This window comes from Musca autumnalis, unplaced genomic scaffold, assembly GCF_047663935.1.
Source record: "Musca autumnalis isolate F117 unplaced genomic scaffold, ASM4766393v1 scaffold_2, whole genome shotgun sequence".
Lineage (NCBI taxonomy): Eukaryota > Metazoa > Arthropoda > Insecta > Diptera > Muscidae > Musca > Musca autumnalis.
This window is the reverse complement of record NW_027411755.1, coordinates 39,731,361-39,759,291: the sequence shown is the minus strand read 5'-3', so window position 1 is coordinate 39,759,291 and position 27,931 is coordinate 39,731,361. Positions and strand designations below refer to the sequence as shown.

At 36.0% G+C, this 27,931-nt stretch overlaps 1 protein-coding gene across 5 annotated transcripts; it reads left to right on the top strand.

The window, feature by feature from the left end:
* ics (ras suppressor protein 1) lies at positions 1-27,718 on the top strand. Of its 5 annotated transcripts, none has more exons than XM_073967594.1 (6): positions 1-46; positions 17,659-17,822; positions 18,129-18,307; positions 26,668-26,730; positions 26,806-27,364; positions 27,431-27,718. In XM_073967594.1, exons 2-6 carry the CDS (start codon positions 17,806-17,808, stop codon positions 27,519-27,521), a joined length of 909 nt encoding a protein of 302 aa, XP_073823695.1. In that variant the 5' UTR covers positions 1-46; positions 17,659-17,805; the 3' UTR covers positions 27,522-27,718. The 5 variants fall into 5 exon arrangements, with proteins under 5 accessions (XP_073823695.1, XP_073823697.1, XP_073823694.1 ...); XM_073967595.1 differs by lacking the exon at positions 1-46 and adding an exon at positions 16,759-16,994 and having other exon boundaries at positions 17,709-17,822; XM_073967596.1 differs by lacking the exon at positions 17,659-17,822 and having other exon boundaries at positions 5-195.
* The last annotated feature ends 213 nt before the right edge of the window (positions 27,719-27,931 follow it).

The following is a 27,931-nucleotide window of genomic DNA, read 5'->3' as shown; positions in this document are numbered from 1 at the left end:
AGTTGGCGTGATTTAGTCATAGCGAGAAGACGTTCGTTTATCGGCGGTAATTCCGAGTGCATTTCAATAAGAAAATAATTTACAAAAGGAATTTTTTTTAATAAATTGGAACAGAATTAAAATAAAAAACCCAAAATAAAATTAAAGAGTGTTGAAGAATATATTTAAAAAATAATACATTTTATTTTCAAAAAAGTAACGGAATCAATCTGCATATCTCGAAATTGTGTCAATGGCAAAAATGGATATTTTTATCCATGCTCCCACACAGTGCTCTCGCACACATCTACACCCACTTGTTTTTCCAATAAACAAACTTTCACCCTTTAAGTTCCCCTCGTACACAGATGCTGTTTTTGGAGAGTTTTATTTACAATACAGTTTTTATGTTGTTGTTGTATTTTGTGGAGATTTGACATTGCTCTCTGCAACGATTTATGACATTTTGTATAAACAGAAAACACATGTTTCGGTTTGTTTTATTGAGTGACATGTAGCCAATGATCATTGCACGGGTAATGAAGAAAAATATTATGAATGCCAAAAGTGGATTTGTTGGGATATTGCAAACTCAGTTTGTAGACCAATAGAGCTTTAGAACCTGTCACAAAACCAACAACACCATTGAGTAACGATATTGAAAAAGCCAGGACCGAAGAGATCCAGCCTGCGATCAACAAGAGAGTGGATCCGAGAAACCAGAAGGACTTCTGGAGCAGACGGTGGCCATGACTCTCAGTCTGGGTAGTGTTTCTGCTGAGGCCTAGGACAGTTTATCCGATGGTGTACTTAAAAAAATAGTCCACGCTTCAGTGTAAAGCGATAACCCCTTGAAGGCAGGACCGTCAAAAACCCAGAAGGCCCGTCCATCGGTTGAAGTCGATAGGTCTTGTCGTCCGTGGCAGGACGCCATTGAGGAAGAAGCTACAACCAAAATTTTTGCCGAGACCGTCTCAACTAGTGCTGCAAATCGGTTGGCTAAAGAGAAAAGGGCTTACTATAGGTCAATGCACTACCTCAGGAAGTACAACGGTAGGGAACGCCGGAAGATGATCTTCCAAGTCCCTCTCCAAGCTGGATACATCGAAGTAGTTGAAGATAGTCCGACTGAGCAAACCAGACAACTACTAGCCTTTCTGGAGGAAAAGATGGCCGTGAGTCTCAGTTAGGGCAGAGCTTCTGCTGAAGCCGAGGACGGTTTATACGATGGCGAAATTGAGACCACAGTAGTTCCATCAACTGTAGTCGTCAATAAACTAACCACGTCCTCAGTGTAAAGCGCTTATCCCTTGAAGCCAGACTGGGTAGTGCTTTAGCTGAAGCCGAGGACGGTTTATTCGATGGCGAACTGGAGACCACAGTAGTTCCATCGACTGTAGTCGTCAATAAACTAACTACGTCCTCAGTGTAAAGCGCTAACCCCTTGAAGCCAGACAACTACTAACCGAAACCTCGACCAAGGAATAAACCTCGACCGAGTTTTTGGCCGAAACCGCCGCGAAAACCCAGGAGGACATTCCATCGGTCGGAAGACTAGTTTCTTCCGTAACAGGAGAGTACTGAGTAATAAACCTCGACCAAAGATTTGGCCGAAACCGCCTCAACTATGTATTCTATAAGACGACCTCTTGGTCTTCTATGAGTCTCGGCGTCAGTGTAAAGCGCTAACCATTCGGTCCGATAGAACTAGTATTCTGTGGCAGTACGCTACAAGGAACCACAACCTAAGCCTTGGCCGAGACCGCCTCAACTAGTGCTGCAAATCTATTAAGGGAAAGTATATCGGCAAGAAACGCCGGAAGATACTCTTCCAAGTCCCTCTCAAATCTGGGGACACCTACGACAGTTTAAGACGAACTTGAGGCCACATTAGTTCCAGCGATTGTAGTCGTCAATAAACTGGCCTCGTCGTCTGTGTAAAGCGATAACCCTTTGAAGCAAGGACCGTCGAAACCAAAAAGAAACGTCCATCGGTAAAAACCGCTAGAACTAGTCTTCCGATACAGGCCGCTATTGAGGAAGAAAACACTATCAAAGATTTGGCCGACATCGCCGCAACTAGTGCTGCTAATCTGTTAACTTAAGAGAAGAACGCCTGATGCACTACCTAAGAAAGTACATCGGCAGGAAACGCCGGAAGATTCTTTTCCACGTCCCTCTCCAAGCTGAGGGCATTGCATTAGTTAAAGATAGTCTGGCTGAGCAAACCAGACAACTAGTAGACTTTCTGGAGCAAACGGCGACCCTGAGTCTCAGTCAGGGTATTGTTTGTACTGTCATCGACAGTTTTTCCGATGACGAACTTGAGATCAAATTAGTTTCATCGCCTGTAGCCGTAAATATACTGACCTCGGCCTCTGTGTAAGCGCTAACACCTTGATATCAGGGCCGTCGAAAATCCATCGGCTATCATTCGAATCCGATAGAACTAGTCTTCTGAGCCAAGAAGCTATAGAGGAATGTCGTCAACCTGGAGCAAATATTTGACTAACCCCGCCTCAACTAGTCCTACAAATCGGTTGACTAAAGAGAAGAGGGCTTACCGTAGATCAATGCACTAGCTCAAGAAGTACATCTACAGGGAACGCTCGTCCCCTTATTAACAATGACAAATCCCTCTGGGAAGTATCCGATCGAGAGCTCCTTTTCTGATCAACGGTAGATACTCATCCAAGGCTCTATTGACGGCATTAAGAAACCACCATATATGAATCCAAGGAAAACCGACTGGAATAAATGCACTGATAAGCAAACTCCAAGCTGGGGAATTTGTACTGGATGACAACAGCCACAGAGGTCAGCAGAGCAGTGAAGCATGTAACAAAGGTTCTGGTGGAGAGATATGTGGCCTCCTGCCGACTACCTTGTCCAGATAGGAGATGTCAGCCTGTTTGATGGTCGAAGGATCCTGCTAATATTGGGAAGATCACCAGAAGGCTATACAACAAAGCCAACAAAACAAAGTTCGGCGTGGTCTCAGTCCTCAGCTCTTACCAATGGAATTCTTGCATGACTACATAGCTATTAGGCCTCTTTTGGCACGTTCTTCGAAATTTGTTCCACGCTAATTTGCAGAATGATGCCAAGATACTTGGCTTCTACACTGATCTCTAGGGCTACTCCATATGGCATTGGTAGCGTGAATGGTTTGACTTTTCTCTTAATCGTGAACAGAATCAAGTCTGCCTTCGATGGTTTCACCCCAAGACCATTGTTGTGTGCCGCCATGATTTTAAGCAGACTTCCGAAAGGAACTCTCGCCGATGTTTGAGTTCATTACCAGGCTGCTGAGCATTCCGTCAATCCAATTGATCAGTGTAGGGAAAACACCAACTTTATGAGCTGCTGTACGACCTCATTCAGTGCTGTTTCTACCGATTTACCTTTGATATCGGCATGTTAAAAATATGTTCCACATGTGGAATTAATGCCTCTGATGTGTTATGAGCATTGCAGGTATGATACCATTGGTTCGGGCGATTTAAAGGGTTTGAAGGTGTTTTCACTTCATTTAAATTCACTTAGCTTGAAACGTGGATTTTTAAAAAAAAAAAAGTATTTTTCTAATAAGCGGGGATTTTTTAAAAAATATATTTTTTTAATAAACATGGATTTTTTTAAAAATATTTTTTTAATAAACGTGGATTTTGTAAAAAAATATTTTTCTAATAAGCATGGATTTTGAAAAAAATATTTTTCCACTTTGTGGATTTTTTTAAAAATATTTTTGAACTTCGTGGATTTTTATACCCTCCACCATAGTATGGAGGGTATATTAAGTTTGTCATTCTGTTTGTAACACATCGAAGTAATCATTTGCGACCCTATAAAGTATATATATTCTTGATCAGGATAAAATTCTAAGACGATCTAGCCATGTCCGTCTGTCCGTCTGTTGTAATCACTCTAGCGTCCGCAATAATTGAGATAGAGTGCTGAAATTTTGCACTCTTAGGTCTTTTTTCCATAGGCAGGTCAAGTTCGAAGATGGGCTATATCGGTCCACTCTTTGGTATAGCCCCCATATAACGGTACCTGCGGATTTGAGGTATTTTGACGTTCTTCGCCACATTTGCAGACCGAATTAGCTATAATTTGGCACTTAGGGTTCTTAGTGATCAACAAACTTATATCCCAAAGGATATGGGCATAGGTCCATGTTTTGGTATAGTCCCCATATAACGGTACCTCCCGATTTTCGGTATTTTGAGAATTTTAGCCACAATTTTTAACCGAACTATCTGCAATTTGACATTTGAGGTTCTCAGTGGCCATGAAATATCTCCACGAAACATCGTTAACAAAGGACCATGTTATCGTATAGCCCCCATATATCGGTACCTCCCGATTTTCGGTATTTTGAGAATTTTAGCCACAATTTGTAACCGAACTATCTGCAATTTGACATTTGAGGTTCTCAGTGGTCACGAAACATCTCCAACAAACATCGTCAACATAGGTCCATTTTTTGGTATAGCCCCCATATAACGGTACCTCACAATTTTCGGTATTTTGAGAATTTTAGCTACAGTTTTAACCGAAATAGCTGTAATTTGACATTTGAAGTTCTCAGTGGACATAAAACATCTCCAACGAAACATCGTCAACATAGGTCCATGTTTTGGTATAGCCCCCATATAACGGTATCTCCCGATTTTCGGTATTTTTTGAGAATTTTAGCTGCAATTTTTAACCGAACTAACTGTAATGATCGGTATTTTGAGAATTTTAGCTACAATTTTGTCTATTCAAAAATAATCGTCAAAATAGGTCCATGTTTTGGTATATCTCCCCATATAACTGTACCTCCCGATTTTCGGGAATTTTCAGTGGTCACGAAATTTTTTCACTAAAATTCGTCAACATGGATCCATTTTTGAGGGTCTACATTGTTTTGATGAAACTACCCTTAATTTGACTCTTGAAGTTCCCTGCAGCTATAAAACTTTTCCGTCAAAAAATTTAAAGATAGGTTGACTCTTTGATATAGCTCCGTAAGATATAATGCTAATTCATGATGGCTTACAGGGTCTCTTGCAAAAACTTCATCACGCCATAACGCGGAAGTTCGACTCACGGCGCATCTGTCCTTCGGGGTTTTTAATATACACACACCAAGGGCTTTCATCTCCAAAACGAATTATCTCTGCCCCAACATTTGTGTTCACAGTGTAATTTAAGCAATAGTGGGAGGCAGTAGGATTCTATCCATTGTCGAAAAGTTGTTCCACCTAAAATTGTAAAAGGACCCTAACTATACCATTTTAATTAAGACTATTTTATGGTGGAGGGTATAAAAAGTTCGACCCGGCCGAACTTAACGACTTTTTACTTGTGTTTGCGTAGCAATATGGAAAGAAAATTAGAGAAAAATAAAACACGATGTGAAAGTATTTTTTCTAATCGCAGTGGACTGTATTTTTATTGATTTAACGTTCGTGGAACGGTATTACCTTTGTACAAAGGGTTTGACGAGTAGGACGTGATCCTATCGTTGGTGTTAGTTTTAGTAACTCTAGCGTAGATACTGAGAGGCGGGCTTTTCTCAAACGTCACTCATTAGATTCTGTCATTACCTTTCATTTTATGTACGAAGTACATAGTCGTATTTTAAGGTAGTAGACAGGCTCCAATGAGGAGAAAAAGCATCCTTGAAACAAATTTAAAAATTAAAATGGGTTTAATAGAACCTCATAGCAAATTGTTCATTCCGCCGGCCTTGCAATATCCAGCTATGTTGCAAAATTAAATGTTAGTTATTTAAGTACTTTACATTCGTGTGCCCGTGGGGCACGATCGTGCAATGCCTCGTGGAGACCTTGATCATCATGTAAAGACTGTAAAAGGTGATTGAAGACCACCTCTTACAGATTTACGTGGCGAGACCACAAGTTTCTCCTGGAGGAACTCCGAGGAGTCGCCGAGGGCGAAATTAATTTGTATAAAAATAGGACTGTATTCTCCGAAGGAGGTACAGTCCCAGCTGTACTTTTTGCCGTAGGCTTCATGTGGAGTGGCTTTTTAATCAGCTTGTTGTTCCTTGTCGTGCATGGGGACGTCATCCTCACACCATCGTCGCAACCATCATTCGAAATTTTCCAAGTCATAAGAAAAATGGAGAGGAAGCGAGAATTAAACAATAAAACAAACTTTTAGGTCAGAAGGACCTCTTAACCGTTGGTCGTTTTACATATATATAGCCCGATGCTTCGCGGCTCTAACACGGCCATCAAAGCTATATTTTTTCAATAACACGAAAAAGTAGTGAGGTCGCGTAGACGCCTCGAAACATGGTCTATTATTAATTAACTCCGTGGGAGTGGGAATATGGATGTTTGAGTGCCGTCGGGATTAAATTTCGTTTTCAGTATCAGTATTGATACCCTCTTTCGAACGTAGATAAATATTTTTGCCCCGGAGGAGCTTGAATGCAATATCCAGTGACGGAATATTTTAGGACTTTTTATTAATTAAAATTTGAATCAAATGCCTAATGAACATTTTGGGATGTGCCCATTAAAACCAATAAGATAGACGGCCGTAGGGCCAAAGTTTAAGTAGATGGTCGTAGAACCAATACTTGCGTAGCAAGTGGTGGAGAAGTGTAGGCGATGTAATCTCTGTTTTCCGTGGGAAAACTAACCCTGCATGGCTTACTAACCCGTCAACACATACACCACCGAAGGTTAAGTGCATGACTGTCAATAGCGTCCGTATGGATAAATTGGAGCCCAAAGACTCAATGTCCCCAGTCTTCTATCCTAACTATTTCAAGGAGAATCCCTAAATAGAAGGCCCAGTATGGGTGGATGGCATTGGACCTGTAAGGATCCAGCCGAAGACTGTACTTTGCGCTATCAACGAACCTAATATCTTAGTATGAGAGCCCTGTGCCAGAATCTTCGGATAAAGATCTGCACCAAGAAGAAGGTCAACAGAATGGGAAGAGAATGGATCGGTGTCCGCCAAACGTAGATTTGGCAATTGTGGTAGAGTGTCAGTTGGGATGGAACAGGAGGGCAGATTATCTGCAATGGTCGGGACGACAAGAGCAGTTGTGTCCATTGAATGCGTAGCGTCCAAAGGAGACACAATGTGAATGGAACATTCTTTGTCAGAAATGACAGAAACTGACCTACTCACACCCAAAATTGAGGCTCTAACTGCATTTGTGGCAATACCTATTCTACTCTGCATATTTTCAGAAATGAAAGATGATTCAGAAGCAGGATCAATTAAAGCTCTGGCTGGGTACGTAGTACCTTGGTGCACAATATGGACCATAGCCGTGCCTAACAATACTTTCCTATTCTGAGTGGTATGGAATACCTGTCTCGTAGTAGACCCAGATGAAAGAACTGTAGAGGTAGAAGGGGAACATACTGCAACTAAACTCCTGGAAACAGGTGACGTCGGAGACGTGTGAAGTGTTGAGACCTCCCTATGTAACAGGGTGTGATGCCTTTTGTTGCATATAGTACAATTATGTACACTATTACATTTTGAAGCTTTATGTCCGTGAGACAAACAGTTAAGACAACAGTAATGTTTCTTAACTGCACTTATCCTTTCAGGAACTGAAAGTCGAAGGAATTTTTGGCAAACCCTAAGATGGTGCCTTTGTCGTAAACAAAGAGCACACGATTTAGGCGAGGGTGCACGAGAATACCGTGAAGAACGGGGTGTGCTTTGTGGCGTGGCCACAGATGTTTTAGTGCTTTCACCATTCGTGGAATGGGAAAGTCTGTTGTGATTTAGAGGTTCGACGTAGTCTATGCCCCTAATATCACGTAAGCAGGTCAGAGTTTGGATTCTTTCCGTGAGAAATTGATCCAAATCTGCCCACGAGGACAATACAGACTTGTTTTTAATGCATTGTTCCCATAGCACAACGCAGTGTTTAGGTAATCTCTGAAGACAAAGGAAAACTAGAATTGGATCCCAGTCTTCTGTCGGCACGTCATAATTAGACATGGACGAAATACACCCGTTTATGCCTCTTTGCAAAGACTTCAACCCTAAACAAGTTTCCTCTTCTAAAACTGGTAGGTCAAAGAGGCGTTTTAGTTGGTGGTTCACCAAAATACGTGGATTGTCGTATGTTTGTTGCAAAGCATTCCACGCCAGACTAAAATTTGTGTGGGTAAGCGAAAACTTAGCCACTATTTCATGGGCATCACCACTGGTCTTTTTCTTTAAATGACATAAGCGTTCTATATCACTTATGCCGCTGTTGTTTATATAGAGGGCAGAAAATAAATCCCTGAACGTAGGCCAAGAGAGAAAATCGCCATTAAACACTTCAATGTCACAGGGAGGTAAATTAAGTCTGTGACCAGCATTAACATCTCCACAGGATGTGAAGGATGTGTTATTTGAAGGTGTCAATCGATGTGAAACATCGGAAATGGTCGTTGTATCTTCAGAACGTGATACTGTAGGTTTATCTATATGAGATTTTGGAGAAGTGAAAGTAGGTGACTGAGACGAGGTGCGGAGTACACCTAACTTTCTATTAATGGACGATAAAACATTCATAAAACACTTGTATGCGACATCGAATTTGATGTCGGCAGCTACAAGGTTGTCCTTATTGGAATTTTTATCTTCATATAGATAATTGAGGCATATATCAGATTGTAGTTTAACTTTTTCCCATAATGTTCTCGCCTCAGCTCCTAGCAATTCTAAGATATAAACATCGAGCTCATCGTCCCGTTGGGAATCAAATTTGACTAAAGCATCAGCAGCTCTGTTGAATAAATCTAAAGGAGTGAGGGGCATTTTGAATGAAATTCACGATTAAAGTCAAAAACAAAGATAATTTGTGACACGAAATGTCGTATTGAGAAATTAAATGTAGTCGAAGACTAAATGAATTTCCTAAATAATGCACGTAGTTGTACAAATTCAATAAAATTGCACGAAAATTATTTTATTACTTTGGAAATGACACGTGATGTCAAAAATTGTAGGCGAAAATCCAACAAAGGTAGTAAATTTTCACTAAAGTATTAAAAAATAGTTTTAAAACACGTGATGCTTCAAAATAAAATTATTTTATTGGAAAAATACACTGAGTTTATTAGTAGTCGTAGACTATTTCCATAATGTATCGTGGATACGGCAATATATTTGAGGTTTAACGTGATTAAACCACAAAAAATTCTTTAAATTTTAAGAAAAATGTAAAACTAAGTCCAATTTTCTCTCAGTGTATTCTAAATTTCGCAAAATATTTAGAGTGTATCGTATAATACACGTACACTATGGCAATGTATGGAAGATAGCACTTGCCGAAAACAAATTTCCAAAAATATTAAAAAAATTGAAAATTCGCAAAACCACTTCACTAATACCGACGGTAGGGGGCACGGTGTCAAAAACACGAATAAAATTTATTTTTAGTTAATATCCGAAGGATTCAACTCAAAAAATACGAGAAAACAGCACTAAAATATCTTTACGAAAATAATTTTAATTTTTAGTACACGGGAATACCCCTAATACAATCGATCGTAGTGTAAATGGTATATAAGTGCCAAATCTGCCACCCGTATTAATTAAAGGTGGAAACAATCAGCAGTAATGACAAGTGAATGACATTTATTCTTTTATATTGGAATTGTTATTGTTGTGATGATTTTTGTGTTTTTGGGGGAACATGAAGAAGAGAATAAAAGGAAAACACCACAATAACAATAGCTCTGTTCCAGAACTAAAAAGTTTTTACAATTTTTACCACTTTTACACATTTTGTGTTCCCGTACACAAAATTTATATGAAAATCGTTTACGACTTTTAAAACTTTTACGACTTTTACCACTTTATAAAGTACGGGAACAGGCCAAATATGTATTTATATTAAATATAAAAGAAATGTGCGAAAACACCAATAAATGTAGAAATTAATAAACATAAAAAAATCACTGTGATTGTTGTTGCTATTATGTGAGAAAATAGTGGGCGATTTGACACTTAGTTTTGTTGGTATTTTTTAAATGAATTTTACCGACGGCAATATCGTAGGTGGCGGACGGACATTAAATATTTATTGTAAAACGACAAACGGTTTTGTTTTTTTACTTTTAATTATGCACAACACTTGTAAATTTTGGTATGTCACTTTTTCACGTAATGAAATGTGTACATACCTTTGTTGTGATGGTAAAAATCGCAATTTATTGGAAAATAAATTGATGTGGTTGATCGTAGATCCTTTGTTGTTGTTGCTGCGACGTAGTCGTTGCTTTTTTCTGGTTTTTTGGGTTTTCCTTGTAAAGGCAAAGAGACCGATCGTAAAATCCGGCTCGATTGGACCAATGTTTGCGTAGCAATATGGAAAGAAAATTAGAGAAAAATAAAACACGATGTGAAAGTATTTTTTCTAATCGCAGTGGACTGTATTTTTATTGATTTAACGTTCGTGGAACGGTATTACCTTTGTACAAAGGGTTTGACGAGTAGGACGTGATCCTATCGTTGGTGTTAGTTTTAGTAACTCTAGCGTAGATACTGAGAGGCGGGCTTTTCTCAAACGTCACTCATTAGATTCTGTCATTACCTTTCATTTTATGTACGAAGTACATAGTCGTATTTTAAGGTAGTAGACAGGCTCCAATGAGGAGAAAAAGCATCCTTGAAACAAATTTAAAAATTAAAATGGGTTTAATAGAACCTCATAGCAAATTGTTCAACTTGTTTTAAAAATATTTTTGCACTTCGTGGATTTTTTAAAAATATTTTTGCACTTCGTGGATTTTTTAAAAAATATTTTTGCACTTCATGGATTTTTTAAAAATATTTTTCGTGGATTTTTTAATTTTTTTTTACACTTCCTGGAATATTAAAAAATATTTTTCCAATTCCTGGATTTTTTAAAAAATATTTTTCGACTTCATGGATTTTTTAAAAATATTAACTTCGTGTTTTAAAACATATTTTTCCACTTCATGGATTTTTTAAAAACTATTTTTTAATAAATGTAATTTTGTAAAAAAAATATTTATTAATTAGCTTGGATTTTGTAAAAAATATTTTTCCACTTCGCGGATTTTTTAAAAATATTTTTCCACTTCGCCGATTTTTTAAAAATATTTTTGCACTTCGTGGATTTTTTAAAAAATATTTTTCCACTTCATTGATTTTTTAACATTTTTTTCAATTCGTGGATATTTAAATTTTTTTACACTTCCTGTAATTTTAAATAATATTTTTCCAATTCCTGGATTCTTTAAAAATATTTTTCCACTTCATGGACTTTTTAAAAAATATTAATCAACTTCGTGTTTTAAAAAATATTTTTCCACTTCATGAATTTTTTAAAAATATTTTTTCAATTCGTAGATTTTTTATATTTTTAACTGCTGGATTTTTAAAAAATATTTTTCCAATTCCTGGATTTTTTAAAAAATATTTTTCAACTAGGTGGATTTTTTTAAAAATATTCAACTTCATCGATTTTTTAAAAAAAATTAATAAACTTCGTGTTTTAAAAAACATTTTTCCACTTCATGGATTTTTTAAATATATTTTTTCAATTCGTTGATTTTTAAATTTTTTTGAAATTCCTGTATGTTGGTATATATAATATTTATAAACTTTTTAAAAAATATTTTCCAATTCCTGGATTTTTTAAAAAATATTTTTCGACTAGGTGGATTTTTTTAAAAAATATTCAACTTCGTGGATTGTTTAAAAATATTATTCAACTTCGTAGATTTTTTAAAAAATATTTTTCGACTTCGTGGATTTTTTAAAAAATATTTTTCGACTTCGTGGATTTTTTAAAAAATATTTTTCGACTTCGTGGATTTTTTAAAAAATATTTTTCGACTTCGTGGATTTTTTAAAAAATATTTTTCGACTTCGTGGATTTTTTAAAAAATATTTTTCGACTTCGTGGATTTTTAAAAAACATTTTTCGACTTCGTGGATTTTTAAAAAATATTTTTCGACTTCGTGGATTTTTAAAAAATATTAATCAACATCGTGTTTTAAAAAATATGATATGATACCACTGTTTCGGGCGATTTAAAGGGTTTGAAGGTGTATTTCACTTCATTTAAATTCACTTAGCTTGAAACCTGGATTTTTTAAAAAATATTTTTTTAATAAACGTGGATTTTGTAAAAAAAAATATTTTTCTAATACGCGTGGATTTTGTGAAAAAATATTTTTCTAATTAGCGTGGATTTTGTAAAAAATACATTTTTACTTCGTAGGTTTTTTAAAAATTTTTTTTCCACTTCGCGGATTTTTTAAAAATATTTTTGCACTTCGTGGATTTTTTAAAAAATATTTTTCCACTTCATTGATTTTTTAAATTTTTTTTTCAATTCTTGGATTTTTTAATTCTTTACACTTCCTGGAAATTTAAAAAATATTTTTCCAATTCTTGGATTTTTTAAAAAATATTTTACGACTTCATGAATTTTTTAAAAAATATTAATCAACTTCGTGTTTTAAAAATATTTTTCCATTTCATGGATTTTTTAAAAATATTTTTTTAATTCGTAGATTTTTGATTTTGGTTTTAACTTCCTGGATTTTAAAAAAATATTTTTCCAATTCCTGGATTTTTAAAAAATATTATTCAACTTCGTGGATTTTTTAAAAAAATATTTTTCGACTTCGTGGATTTTTTAAAAAATATTATTCAACTTCGTGGATTTTTAAAAAAATATTATTCAACTTCGTGCAATTTTTAAAAAAATATTATTCAACTTCGTGCAATTTTTAAAAAATATTTTTCCACTTCGCTGATTTTTTCAAAAAAATAATTTTTAAAAAATATATTTCCACTTCGTGGATCATCCAGTTTGCGGATCATCCAATGCGAGGATTAAAAAAAATCCCACTTAGTGGATTTTTAAAAAAATATTTTTCCACTTAGTGGATTCATTAAAAAATATTTGTCCATTTTTTAAAAAAATGTTTAAAAAAAATAGTTTTCCACTTGGTGGATTTTCTAAAAAATATGTTTCCACTTTTAAAAAATATTTTCCACTTGTGGATTTTTTAAAAAATATTTTTCCACTTCTTGAATGTGTTTATCGCTTATGCAATTTTTGGGCGACTTTTGATCGCGATAACACTCACTTCACAGGTAACATGGTTGCACGTGATTGGAACACTTAGGCGCTGTATTACATCCGCGCAGTTGGGGAATTGAGAATTACCTAGGAAATCCAGAATCTCTAAACCAGATTTTGTTCATGCACCATCTTCACGTTTGATATTACCGATCAACAAATTGGGGTCCATCGAAAGTAGATACAATCTGAAGCAGAACCAAAATTTACTTCTAGCCTTCCTGATTTCGCTTTTGTATTTATTGAAAGACACCTTAGTTCTCCTAATTTGTGGACTACTTCGTTTTGTTGGCTGTGTTGTAAAGTCTTCTGTTAATCTTCCTAAGATTAGCTAAATTATTTAACCTCCAATTAGGCTGACATCTTCTACCTGGACGATTTAGTCGGCTGCAGGCCTCATGTCTATCCATAAGAGCCTTTGTTACAAGCTGCACCGCGCTGTCAACCTCTGTTGCTGTTTTCAGGCAATATAATGCCTCTAACTTGGAAAGAGTCTAGGAATAGTATACATATTTCGGTTGTCGGAAAAGTGGCTCTCTTTGGATTCTTTATACATATGTATATTTGTGGCCTTATGTGGGGAAAGAAGTATGAACATGTCAAATGAATTATAAAATCATACTATCCGCGAAGAGCCCTTATATTTAGTGAGGGAGGTGTACGCTGCTGTTCTCCGACATAGACCTACTTGGAAGAAAATTTTACGATGTGCATAGCTCGTATACTCAATTCGTTTGCTATCACACTCCGAAGTCTTCATTTTCAAATTCTGCAGGGGTAGAAAACGTACAATGAAATTATGGTAATTCTACATCACGCATTTTTGGGGGAATTTTTACCTGTATGGTTGATATTCATCCGAATTCATCTATTTTTAAAATCCCACACACATAGTTTTGAGCCTCTTTATTTCATAAAAACACACAAATTTATTTTTTATTGCAGACACTTCAAATTGTTTTGGTACATGAATACAGTACAGTAGCAAACATGGGAAGAAAACCAAATTACCTGAATCCAACCAATTTTTCGCAATTTTTACCTGAATGTATGATTTTCATCTAATTAATCTATTCTAAAAATTCCACACACATACACATATGGCCAAAATAATAAGTACATACAAACTTTGGTATGCATATTTTTCGTTCAATTCAGGAAATGTATACACTGTAAAACAAAGTTCAGTTTGAATTTAAGTTTTGCAACATAAATGACACTTATGCTCTGTTCCAGAACCTGCAAGAAGCTACTATTTCTTACTACGATAACATTTTTTCCTTTATGTTATCGGAAAAAATAGTAAAAATTAGTAGATTCTTGCAGTACTGGAACAGACCATTAAAAAATAAATTTTGTGTAGATCTTCAAGATAAACACACTACTAAATGCGATATTAAGAAAAGTCATAAAAATTGATGGACAAAATAATAAGTACATCTTGGAAATCATTGGAATCTGCAAGAAGCTACTACATTTTACTACTATAAAATTTTTCACTTTGTGTTATCGAAAAAATAGTAAAATATAGTAGATTCTTGAAGTACTGGAACAGACCAAGTATTAGTATTCAATTGTTTTAGGATAGATTGTAAATAAGAATCGTTATATTATTAATATTTGTTGCTTCCACCATTATTTTGAACTACTTTTTGTATTGTTTTTGGCATATTGCTTAGAAGTTTGCTGTAATTTTCAAAAGCTATTTAATACCACATTTTTTAAAAAAAAATTTCAAATTTGATGTTTATTTTGGAACGATTGTGTACCAATGCACTGGGTACACATTGTCAGTTTTGAATGACAGCTTTGTTGTTGCTTGCTAGTGTGGCCGTTCATTTTTGTCATTCATCATGCAACCACAAAATGTTTTGTGGTTGCTGGACGGTTTGACAGTTATCGATAATTGTGAAATATCGACATTCAAAACTGACAATGTGTACTGCTCTTAAAGGGGAGTACACACTAACAGTCAAAACTGACAGTCAACGTACTTTTAGGACAATTTTCTGGCAAATAAAAACTTTTTGTTAGCTAAAAATGATTGAAATACAACATTTAAGGTATAATTTAGTGATTAGGAAAGTAATTATTCCGTTAGACTTTGATATTAACGAAATAGACCTCGATGACTGTCAGTTTTGTTGGACCGTGTGTACTATGCTTAAGTCTCCGCAAAAGTTTACTATTGCATTCATGTCCGATTACTCCCTAGGCGAGTCAAGTAACTTTATTATATTGTCCTGGATGCATGTTTTGGACCGGTGTTCTTCTGAAAAATCCATTTAAAAAGCATATTTTCTTCTGTTTGTAGCAACATTGTGTTTTCCAATATGTTTTTGTATTGGAAAAGGGTCCCAGCTTCTGTAATGTGATTTATTGGATGAGGACCATACCAGGAAAATCAATCAGCCTCACAGCATTAAGGTAGAAACACAATGAAATACCCCGTTTTATTACGCTCAGTTTCATGGAAAAGATTAAAGGCCAAGTACTACCTAATTATAATGCTACCTAATTCATTTCAATTAGGTAGTACTTGGCCTTTAATCTTTTACATGAAACTGAGCGTGAAAAAGCGGCGCATTTCATTGTGTTTCTACCTTTAGGTCACCAACTTCGTGTTTAATTGCATTAACCATTATATGAAATTCCTTTCCTTTGAGATTGAAATTCATCTTGCCGTAATTGTTACCGAATAAATTTATTTTATTTATTTTTATTTCATTGCTCTAGAAGAAATTTCGCCAAGGAGGATCTCATCAACAATTTTTTTCCGATACAGTTGAACTCCTTTTGTTAATTATTCTGGTAGCCCCTAGTATTCTCCGAATATGTATAACATCACCAATGTCAACAATAATTACTCAAGATGAGTTTAATAGGCCTCTATATAGTGAGACAACAATCGGACTATGGATTGTTTTTGTTGGCTTTTAGGCCTTCACTGTGTTTCTTCAGATTTGTTTTGGTTTTAATGTGTTTTAGAAAAAACCCACAGCCCTTTCCAACGATTTGGCTGTTATCGATGATTTTTTTTGTCATTTCTTCATTTTGTCGCCAATCTCCTCTTTTCAGGGTAATATGCTGTTTATATTAGAGCTTTTTGCAGGGTTAACCTTCTTTATGAGGATTTGTTTGAAATATACGCAATGGAATTGACATTTAAAACCCAGTCGGTTTGTTAAATCCGGTTATATATAAACGGGGTATAATAGTGCTCATTTCGACCCATCCATTAATTAATTTTTATTTTATTTTTGTTTAATATAATTAGCACATTCAAATTACTAACCAACCTTTATTAAAATTTACTCGATTATTGATAAATAATAAAAAATTCTAAATGTACTTATTTTTTTGGCCAACCAAATTTTGGACTTTTAGACAAAGTGGCACAGGAACAAAATTTTACCAATTTTTTTCGTTTTTTTGCTTGTTGCATCATTGATTACGAATAGAAGTTTCGAAATGTAACTCAGTTCACATCATTTTCGAGAAAAAACTAATGGTGAAGCACAACATCAAATATAAACTATGATGTACGTATTATTTTGGCCATATGTGTAATTTTGGACCTCTTTATTTCACAAAAAACATACAATTTTATTTTTATTACATTTGTTTTGTGCATGAATAGTACATTTTTGTTTACAAAGTGCGTTTAGTGGGGTACACACGATCAGTTTTGACTGTCAGTTTTGCTCAAATAATCGGTTGTTTGCCAGTGTGGCCTTTCATTTTTGTCAGTCATCAGGCAACCACAAAATATTTTGTGGTTGCTGGACAGTTTGACATTTATCGATACCGAAAAATGCAACCATTCTGTGAAAAAACAAGAAAAACGATCAAAAAGGAACTGTAAGATTGCAGCAACTTTTGCGCATGTGTGAACCATGAGTATGTATGAGTTTTTTAACTTTCTCTCTTTCTGTGTAACAGCTGATAATTTCTGTCTTTTTTACACACTTCGTAGTGCCTTTTGGTCTTAAGCTGAAAACAGATAAGCTGAAAACAGATACAACGTTTGATTAAAGTTTTGCGTTGGGCGTCGAGAAAAAAACAACAACAACAGGGCGACGACGATACCAAAGTCCAGCGTTTATCTGTTTGTCGGCATATATTTCAAATGAATTTGAATTTTTCGGCATCATGCCCAACAATGTAAAAACGGCCAAAACGACACAAAACTTTACCCAAACGTTGTATCTGTTTACAGCTATACAACGTTTGGGTAAAGTTTTGTGTCGTTTTGGCCGTTTTTACACTGTTGGGCATGATGCCGAAAAATTCAAATTCATTTGAAATATATGCCGACAAACAGATAAACGCTGGACTTTGGTATCGTCGTCGCCCTGTTGTTGTTGTTTTTTTCTCGACGCCCAACGCAAAACTTTAAACAAACGTTGTATCTGTTTTCAGCTTTAAGCTGAAAACACAACAGCGTTGATCTGTTTGTCGGCATATATTTCAAATGAATTTGAATTTTTCGGCATCATGCCCAACAGTGTAAAAACGGCCAAAACGACACAAAACTTTACCCAAACGTTGGATGTGTTTTCAGCTTTCGTCAGTGGATATTTGTGATGGTTTTTAACACAACTTTTTCTGTAGCGATTTTTGCCTCGGAACAGTTGGCATCACTGGTGCTGTGTGCGTGAGAGCATTTGTAAACAAAAAATTGGGAGAGACTCTCAGAAAAACGGAGAGCATGGCACAATCATACAGGTATCCGCATCAGCCCAGCTGATGTACTGTGAGCTGTCAAAAAAGTTGTTGTAATTGAAAACACAAAATTAAAAAACAAAAATTTAAACGAAAAATTGTGAATTTTTGTCGGATTTTTGTAATAATGTGTTTATTAATAACTGCCTAACAAAATTTTGTTGAAAAAATTGTGTGAATCGCTTTATTTTTGGAAAACATTTTTGACATTTCACAGTACTGAACTCGTTTTTGTTGTAGTTGTCGGCTGATGCATCTACCTGTTAATTGTACCATGATGGAGAGTATATAATTTTATTCTCTCAATAGCAAAAACAGCTGCCGCTCAAGAAAAAAAATTAACGTCAATATGAGTCAGTCGTGTCTGCCAGTGCAAGCGAAAATGTCGAAAGCAAAGAAAGTGTTGGATGAAGCGCGTGAAACGCAAAATCGTGAACTCGATTTGGTGGATAAAGGCATCAGCTCCTTTGAGGAGTTGCCGGGATTGTGTAAGTGTAAAAAAACACAAAAAATGTGAAAATTACAACTCAACGGAAGTAAACAATAAACCACAAAAAAAAACTAAAGAATAAAAAAAAACAGTGGGTGTGAAAAATTAAAGGTGTTGCCATACCAGTGTTAAAATAAGGAAAATCAAAAGAATTCAACAAATGAAAAATAATTATTTTCTTCCATAAAAAATGTCTATAAAGATTTGCATCTTATGTCAATTGAAGAAATGTGAATACATTATTATGCCAGCATATTATGAGGTCATCTGTTTTTTTTTTCATCTACAACATCTGTGTCTGAAGTAGTAGTATGTCTGTCCAACCTTGGCTGTAGCAATTCTAATGAAGTCTTTGACAACTCACACTAGAGTATCAATAATCCTCCATACCATTTTATCTTTTCCAGCATAAATGTGTGTATCTAATGTTGTTGTTAGTGTTTTCGGTTACTAAATGTAAACATGTACATTATTGAACATTATTTGGTATTTATTTTTGTTACGAAAAACTAAAATCAATTGTATTTTTTATATTGTTGTTGTATCATAACTTGTTGCTCGGGTTAATTTTATATTCTAACGTCATAAACAAAATACAATATGAAGAAGAGAGAAAGAACTGTCAAAATTTGTTACCTTTTATGAAAGAGCTAGAGAAATGACCAAAACAATATTCAATGTTGCCATATGTAAACAATTTGTCGCATAATTTGGTCATTTTTGACAATAAACTTTATACGCGTATTTCGAATTTTTTTGAATATTTTACTGAAATTGTGATTGGATTTTAGAAATGTAAGGCTTAACGCTTGTTTAGAAAAAAAGCCTGTTTTTGGCTTAATTCTAGTTTAGTAAAAACTGATCAAGGGAATATAACATTTTCTTGATTCAAAAATGATAGCATCAATATAGGAATGATTTCGATCAGCAACTTTATATTAAAGAACTTTTCGCTATTTGGGTGCCGGCGCTTTGTGCTTAACCTCCACCTCAAATTTCTCTTCATCCTATTCCTCACACTACTCGTTTGCCTCCTCTTCACACCCCTCTGATATTGATTCACCCTCCGCCAATAGCATAGAGGAAGATGAACCCAGTCGGATTATCTCATGTTCGGGATGAGCTGCAGGATTTGTTGGATCATACAGCTGACCCGCGAACATTAGAAATGGGTTCGGTTGGTTACCTAGGCAACATTTTAAAAAGATAAATTTGTGAACATAATCGTTGAAAAATGTTTTCGACGGTTATGTTCAGGAATTGTTCGTTTTAAACGCCGCCATAACTCATCTATGGTATCGGTAGCCTTCTTCCTTCTACTTTCCAGCAGTTCGCCACTAGTTGTTGCTGGCTTTATATACTTTTAAATTAGTGGAAGAATTTTTTTGAGGCAATCCACTGGCACCGAAAGCATTTATTGGATCCTCGTCCGACCACTTCAAAAATCCATTAGCCATCCACTGGGTGTTCACGATTAAGCTTTCGCTTTCCTACGTTCAACTCAACGATCATCCCAGGGCCAGATTTCTATTTGGGTGTGAAATGCACTAAAAACACACTCCAGCCTGGAAACTAATATAAATCTCCTCTCTTATATCCCCAGACCACCGCCTGCCACATTTTGTCTACATGGAAACGAAGACGATGATCTGGTAGATGGACAAATTTGACTTATCATGAAATTGCATTGCCCCTTATGACTGCTAAAAAACAATTACTTAGTCCCAAGTTACATTAGGCGAGTTTACTTGCGGCAATTGTCAGTTTGACGGAGAGAGAGGTGAGGCATATGGTAACCCTTTGCCTCTCAGCCCCCTCTATCACCTACAAACTGACAATTGCCGCAAGTAAACTCGCCTAATGTAACTTGGGACTTATAAAAAATGATTGTAATACAGCATATGTACTCCAAGCCCGTCCATCAGAATTTAAAAATGGAACTAATTTTAAATCGTGCCTTTTGTCGCACTTTTAATTTGCTCTCCACATGAATACCGTTTTGATAAATTTTGTGATGCATGATAATTGTGTGACAATCAAAAATGATTGTAGTATAGCATACTTACCTCCACCATCTTCTTTCACATATTGAAAAAGGGACTAATTTAAGTCGTGTCTTCTGCCAAACTTTAATTTTACACCGCATGGACTATATCCCACTCCTATAGTTTCCAATCACAGTCATGGTTAGCGGCCATTTTGGCACAAATCAAAAGTTGTATAATGTATGATAATTGTGTGACATGAAATGTAGTTTTAAGTGAAAACCAATTAATCAAATCACGGCAAAGACAGCAAAATCGACTACAATATATATTTATCAACGCAGGCGAGTATCGGTTGTTGGTTAAATAGAGAAGAGCATATCTGGGCAGTTTAAGGCTTTTTGGGCGTTATGTCCGCCTTGACCCAGGACTTAACTCCCAAAATGAAATTGGGTGTCATGTTCCCACATAAGGCCCGTTTTCCGAAATAAAAATTTTTGCCAGTTCATATACAATTTCAGATTTATTTCAAGATATAATTAGAAATCAAATAAAAATTTCTATGGTTTTTCCATGATCATCATGAAACAAGATATACAAATTTTTGCATGTCTGTATGGATGCAAAAACATACATTTTTTATGTTTAAAACAAATTTTGCATAAAAGCCCATCCTGAGGGGTTTCATCTTCGGATTCACTGTCATCGGAAATTGTTTGGTTTAAAACCACTGGGGCGAGATTATTAATCTTCTTAGTCATCATCTGGAGAAACATCTTCGTTGTTTTTTATTTATGCGCAATCTGATTTGTAAATATTTTGACTTGCTCATTCTTGTCGCGATTTCGTTTTTTTTTTCTGGTTGTGTAATGTTCACAACACCGTCCAAGATCTGTTTCAAATTCACATACTTCTGAAACCTGTAGAATATCCCAAAACGTATCATGCATTGGGATTTGTGCACACAGAAAGCTGTTGTACGATTCAACTGCACTCGTTGTTCGCACGCACTTACCATGGACAGAATTTTTTTTTTTTGCAGTTTCCTAGGAATAAAACATATTTTTTATGATTTGCTGATTAGTTTTCTTTATGCTATGAATACTTACCAAATCTATCCATTGCCGTTCATAATATTCAAAGAATTTATTAAAGACGTTTTCCGATTTAACGTAGCAGTTGGGGTTTGCGCACGCTTCTTCTTTGCATATATTAAAACCGTTTGGTATCTCATCTGCCGGAAGAAGTGGTAATACCAGCATTTTATTAAAAACTCTTCTTTACTGTCCGTATTTTCAAAAAATTTCGCCAATTCAGAGATACTTGCTACATTTCATCGCAATACTTGGCAGTAATGAAACCAGCACCCCTTCAGTTGCACCCCTGGATATACCTTTAAAATGGCATTTCGCAGAGGCTTTTCAAAATCTGTCGTAAAAGAGGCTGGCTTAAGACGAAACACGTTTGCCTCTATAAAACTCAGAACGTGTTCGGGGATTCCTCGACATTAGCACATAAGCGAAAGGAAACACCTGGAAAATATGTTCACTAGTAACTACATTTGCTGAAGACCTTTAAGCCTTATTGTAAATTACAAATTAAGTCATAAAGCAAACCTAGGCATGTTGAAACAGTTACTAATGAACAATTGTAATTGTATATGTCAATTAAAATTTAACTTAGCAACTTACGTGACGTTCGTATCCAATTTATATTAGAAGTTGTTGTTTGTAGCCACTTGATGGAACCACAGCATCAGCAAGATAGTGTCGATTGTCATGATCCATTTTGTCAATTACTTTTGCCATTGGTGTGGAGCAAAACAAAGTGTAGGCAAAGTCTTTCTCCAAGACTGTTGTCTGATAAAATTTTTCATCCGACACGCTCTCACACATTTCGTACTGCCTCATTCACTATTTGCAAATATATTAATAAATTCCTGAGGGTTTTGTGGACATTTCGGCATTGGTTGACTTTTTATGCGTCTGAAGTGTCTCTGCATTTTGTTGAAAACAACCTGTTTTGCAACGTCCTTAGCATTTATGCACTCGGCATTAAAACGGAACGAATTTTGTTAGTTTTCCAATGTAGGTTTTTGACAAATGTAGTAAAAAGTTTCGTAGTTTGAGATGAATCCAGCCGTAATAATAAAAATAAACCCTTATATGCAGGACATGATTTAATAAGAATGATGATTCAGGAATACGAGTAATATTTTGTAATTTCTTGGCTCAAAAATCTACCAGATGTGTACTAATAGATGTGCTTGAAGGGATTTTCTGTAAAATATGGTATGCATATGTGATTTGTTGTAACAATGGCCCTTTTGGATCAGTAGTGGAATTCTGTAACTCATTTTTTGAGTTACCGACAAAAATCGGTAAAATTAAAACGCAAAATTATGAATGATAAGTATCAATAAAAGTTGACAACACTTATATGTGGTTACCATTTTTAACCTGCAAAGCGTTCCTTAACCCCAAAAAATGGTAAAACCTTTCTCTTCTACCACAGGCTATCAGACAAATTTCTACAGGTAAAAAATGGTAGAACTGATTTTTCGACATTTGTTTGCGGATTATTTCACAATGAAGAAAAAAATTAAGGAAACACAGAAGAAAAAGGCCAACGCTAATAGAAAAAATTAAAAACTGTGAAATAAAAGAAGAAAATTGAATTTTTATGTTTCTTTTTGAATTCTTGACTTTCTGGTAAAAATGTTCATGAGAGAGGAATTTGACAGTTGTCTCTTTAATCATTTTTACCATTAAAAAAGTAAAGGAACAAAGCTATCATTCACCGTTGTTTACCAAAGAAAAGACTCTCTCAGAGCGGCTAATGTAGTTGTTGTATTAAAATAAACACATATTTTGGCATCTGTCTTCATAATATTCTTTGGAGAACATATAGGTTTTCATAGTTCTATTACCGGTTACTCTCTAAACATTCAATCAACGATTCTTATCATGTCGCTTTTTATCGTGTCGAAATCTTATTCACAAGTAAATTCGCGATCGAATCGAATCACGTAATTAGGCCCCAGCTATTATTCTGCTAACGTTTACTAAATACTCTCTTTTTATACCCTCCACCATAGAATGGGGGTATATTAAGTTTGTCACTACGTTTGTAACTACTCGAAATAATCATTGTAGACCCCACAAACTATATATATTCTTGATTAGGGATACGCAGTGAATTGCAATAATCGGTTTTTCGATTATTCGGTTTTCGTGAAAAACTTAAAACTCGATTTTCGGTTAGTCGATTATTTGAGAGTGTTCTAAAAGTCGACTTTCGATTAATCGTTAACCGCCGAAACCCGATTATAATCGAATATAATCGACCATTTTCGTTGATGCGATCCGTGATGGTTATATGTATAAAAAAAGTACCGTCAATTATGCGGTTTTAGCACACCCAATAGTCAACTACGACTAATAGTCGACCACGAATAATAATAGACTACGACTAATGGTTGACTACGAATAATAGTTGACTCCGTCTTCTGAAAGTCGACTAAGAATAATCGATTATTTGGTTTTCGCACAGTCAATAGTCGACTTCGATTTTTAGAGATTTTACGGCTAATAACCGATTAACCGAAATCGGTTTTACGTATCTCTATTCTTGATCAGCGTGCAATTCTACATCCATATAGCCATGTCCGTCCGTCTGTCCGTCTGTGGAAATCACTCTAGCGTCCGAACGGATTGACGTAGGTTGATGAAATTTTGGGAAAATCTATTATATGTACGTAGGACTTTTGGTATTGAAAGCGGGCTATGTAGGTCCACATTTTGATATAGCCCCATAGGACGATATCTCCCGATTTTCGGTATTTTGAAGGTTTTGGCCTCATTATCACACAGAGATGGCTGAAATTTGGTATTTAGTGTTCGTTGGGGGTATGAAACTTTCCCCCAGAAATTTGTAGGTATAGGTCCACGCCATCATATAGCCCCCATAGAACGGTACCTTCCGATTTTCGGTATTTTGAAGGTTGTGGCCACATTAATCCACCGAAATGACTGAAAATTGTGGTGGAGGGTATAAAAAGTTCGGCCCGACGAACTTAACACTTTTCTTACTTGTTACTTCTCTATTTGCGTGTGAAAGATCAAAATTTTTTTTCTTATTCTCTAAAAAAGTTACTGAAAAAGTAAAACAACACAACTAAAGTTTACTTTGTAACGACACCTATTGGCCCCGTTTGCAGAAGTTAGCTAGCGGTGTCCAGGGTACGTCCCAGAAATTTATTGATTGCAGAGACTAAGAGTTGATAAAGGCGATTTTTGGGGTGGGAGATACTTTGGCTTTATTCATAGAGGACAACAGCCCTATCTTAGGGAGACAATCGTGGGTTTCACGCCTTCGCAATTCGGACGGTCTATCCGGGCCTAGCTTCCTCTGAACGGGCGGTGTCGACTGGCCTAGGGTAACTCAGTCGTCTCCGGTTCTGGGCAACCGAGCCGGCACGAGGGCTCGCGAGATGCGTGATTCCAACTGGCCTATGGAAACTCAGTCGCTTTGTTCCTCGGCGTGGAGTTAGGAAAACTGGTTCGGACTGGCTAAAGCCACTTAGTCTCGCTGCACGATGAGAATCCGCGGCTGGCTTACGACAACTCAGCCGTGGGATCGGATCGTTTGTCCTGGCGAACGTCGTAAGTGGGCCTTGTGGCTGGCGTGGGGCAACTCGGTCTGCTGAGTCGCTGTGTTCGTCTTGTAATACGACTTAGTCTCGCGACTGGCTTACAATAACTCAGTCGTGGTATGGGATTGTTTGTCCTGGAGAAAGTCGTAGATCGGTCTTGTGACTGGCGTGGTACAACTCAGTCGGTTGGGATGTACTATCGACTCGGCTACAACGACGCCTTTCTTACCTGTTGCTGGGATATTGGGTTCACTAGTTCAAGCACTCGTGGGTTCAATGTCGACTTCACTACGCACTTTCTCTGACTGTCCTCCCAGTTCTCAGAGTACGCCTTTTTATAGGTCGTCGAGGATCAATTCCTATGTAAGGAATTGTTGTTCCCTGTTTACACTAAAATAACGCCTAGCGGATCCTCCGATATTATTGCAGATTGTTTTCCTCAAAAATAACACCCAGGTGAATTGTTGCTAGTTGTTTACTACTGCGTGTCGCCTAGTTGGATCATACAACGTACATTTTGTTGGTGGTTGTTTTCGTCACATCACAAGATTATCCAGGCGCATTGTTGCTACTTGTTTACTTCTACGCGTCACTCCGAAGATCCTATTGCGTGTGTTTATTTTGTCGGCTGTTTTCATCTAAACATCGCCCAAACATTGACCAGGTGTTGTTGGTTGTTTACATTAAAACATTGACCAGACGCATTGTTATTGGTTTTTTACTTCTAAGTAACGCCTTGAAGTTACCTCCGATGTGCGTTTTGTTGCTACTTGTTTTGATGTAAAAAGCCCTTGTTTTGATAAACAACATACCTCGTTTTGACGCACAACTTACCGTAGTACGGCCGTGGTAGTAAACAACAGCGAGGTCCGCCTGTCCAGGCTAGAAAATAATCCTACCGCAATTAATGCATGCTTATTTAAATTCAGTACAATTCAATCTTGGGTATTTACCAACAAAAACAATTATAAAGTAGTCGAGGTAATGTTGACAATTGGTGTGGGCGGAAACAAGCCGGCGACTTCCGCCGTCACAACTTTAAAATCAGCCGTGCTCAAAACGTTCAAATTTTTCCCCATCAATTCGATATTCGTTGAAACACAAATAAGTGAATATTTTTTGATTTGTTTCTATTTTTTATTTAGTTCTTTAATCTAGGGAATCGTTTTCGAGAATAATAAAGATCAGAAATGTATGAAACATTTACAGAAAATTTAAAAAATCGTGTTTTCCTACTTTCCCTTAAATGGTATTTTGTTCCCTATTATTAAACTACTGAGGAATTAAGAATCGAGTTAAATTTCGCGAAACACAACAATCTCTTAAATTTGGGCATATTTGGGTATTTTAAAACTTCTGAAGAACAACGCCACACAGTGGCAACCTTGCAACAGAAAAACCTAAAGAGAGCCTGTTCTCTTCGTGAATGAGAATTATTTAATATTGCAGGGATGGAAATGTTCAATTTGTTCCACAGTTATAAGTACAGTACAGTATTGTTATATGTATTTTCTTGCATATAAATAAAATATGTTTGTGTGTATTTTTTATACACTTTTTGTATAAATTTGAAATATTTTCACTTTACGTAAACTTGTATGGCAACACCTTCGTTATACCCCTTGATCTTAAATACCAGGTGGTTTTGTTCCCGATATTCTTTACTCGTCTAGCTTTATCCACTACAATTAAAAAACTTCTCTTCTTTTTGCATTTCAGTCAACATGTCCAACATCACCCGCCTAACGCTGAGTCACAATCGTATCAGTATCATCAATCCAGGTAAATTAGAATCATTAAACTTGCCTTTAAGATACACTCGATTGGTAATTGTGTATTCTTTTGTGATATTTTCAGGTATTGCCAATCTACTGAATTTGGAAATTTTAAATCTTTCCAATAATCAGCTACGCGAACTGCCCGTATCGTTGTCTTCCATGCCAAAGTTGCGCATTCTCAACGTATCCATTAATCGTTTGGATAGTTTACCACGTGGGTTTGGAGCCTTCCCTGTCCTTGAAGTTCTCGATTTGTCATACAACAATTTAAATGAAAAAGTTTTACCGGGAAATTTCTTTATGATGGAAACGCTACGTGCCCTTTATTTGGGTGATAATGATTTTGAATATATTCCTCAGGGATTGGGTAATCTAAAGAATTTACAAATTTTGGGTTTACGTGATAATGATCTGCTGGAATTGCCACGAGAAATTGGTGAACTGACGCGCCTACGTGAGCTACACATTCAACACAATCGTTTGCAATTTTTACCCCCAGAGGTGGCACAATTAGATTTATTGGGCAGTAAGTCGGTTATGAAAATGGAAGAGAATCCATGGGTCCAACCCATTGCCGAACAATATTTGTTGGGTATTAGTCATGTCATTGAATATCTGAAAACGGAAACGTATAAAATGTAAGTTATTATATTTGAAGATTTTGAGATCTAGATTTTAATTTTGTTTTTATTTTGTAATTGCAGCATCTATAACCGTCACATACAAGGTGGTCGTGGTGGTCCCCCACCACCAAAAGCTGATAAAAGCAAAAAAGCCTCACGTGTTCGAGCCTAATTTGATGCGCGGATTTGGTTTTACATCACATACTAACTTCTGCGAATAATAGTGCCTTTAGATTTTTTCGTTTAAGTCACTCATATCAATGTCTATGCGTGTGTGTTCTTTGTACTAATTTTATAACAACTTTAACCTATAATAATTTATATTATATTTAAAATAAAAGTTTTTAACCAAATTTTGTAAACTACAAAGAGGATTTGTTTGATATACGATAAATATGTTCGAGATTTGGCAAGACGTACATATCTGGTTGTAAGGTCTGAAACAAAGGGTTCTTCTATAGACAATTTCTAACAGAATGCGTGCTTCTATAGAACCTTTCCAAAAGAAGTTGTGATTTTAAAAACCTTTTCTAAAATAAAGGTTGCTTCTACAGAACGTTTCTGAAATGAAGGGTGTTTCTA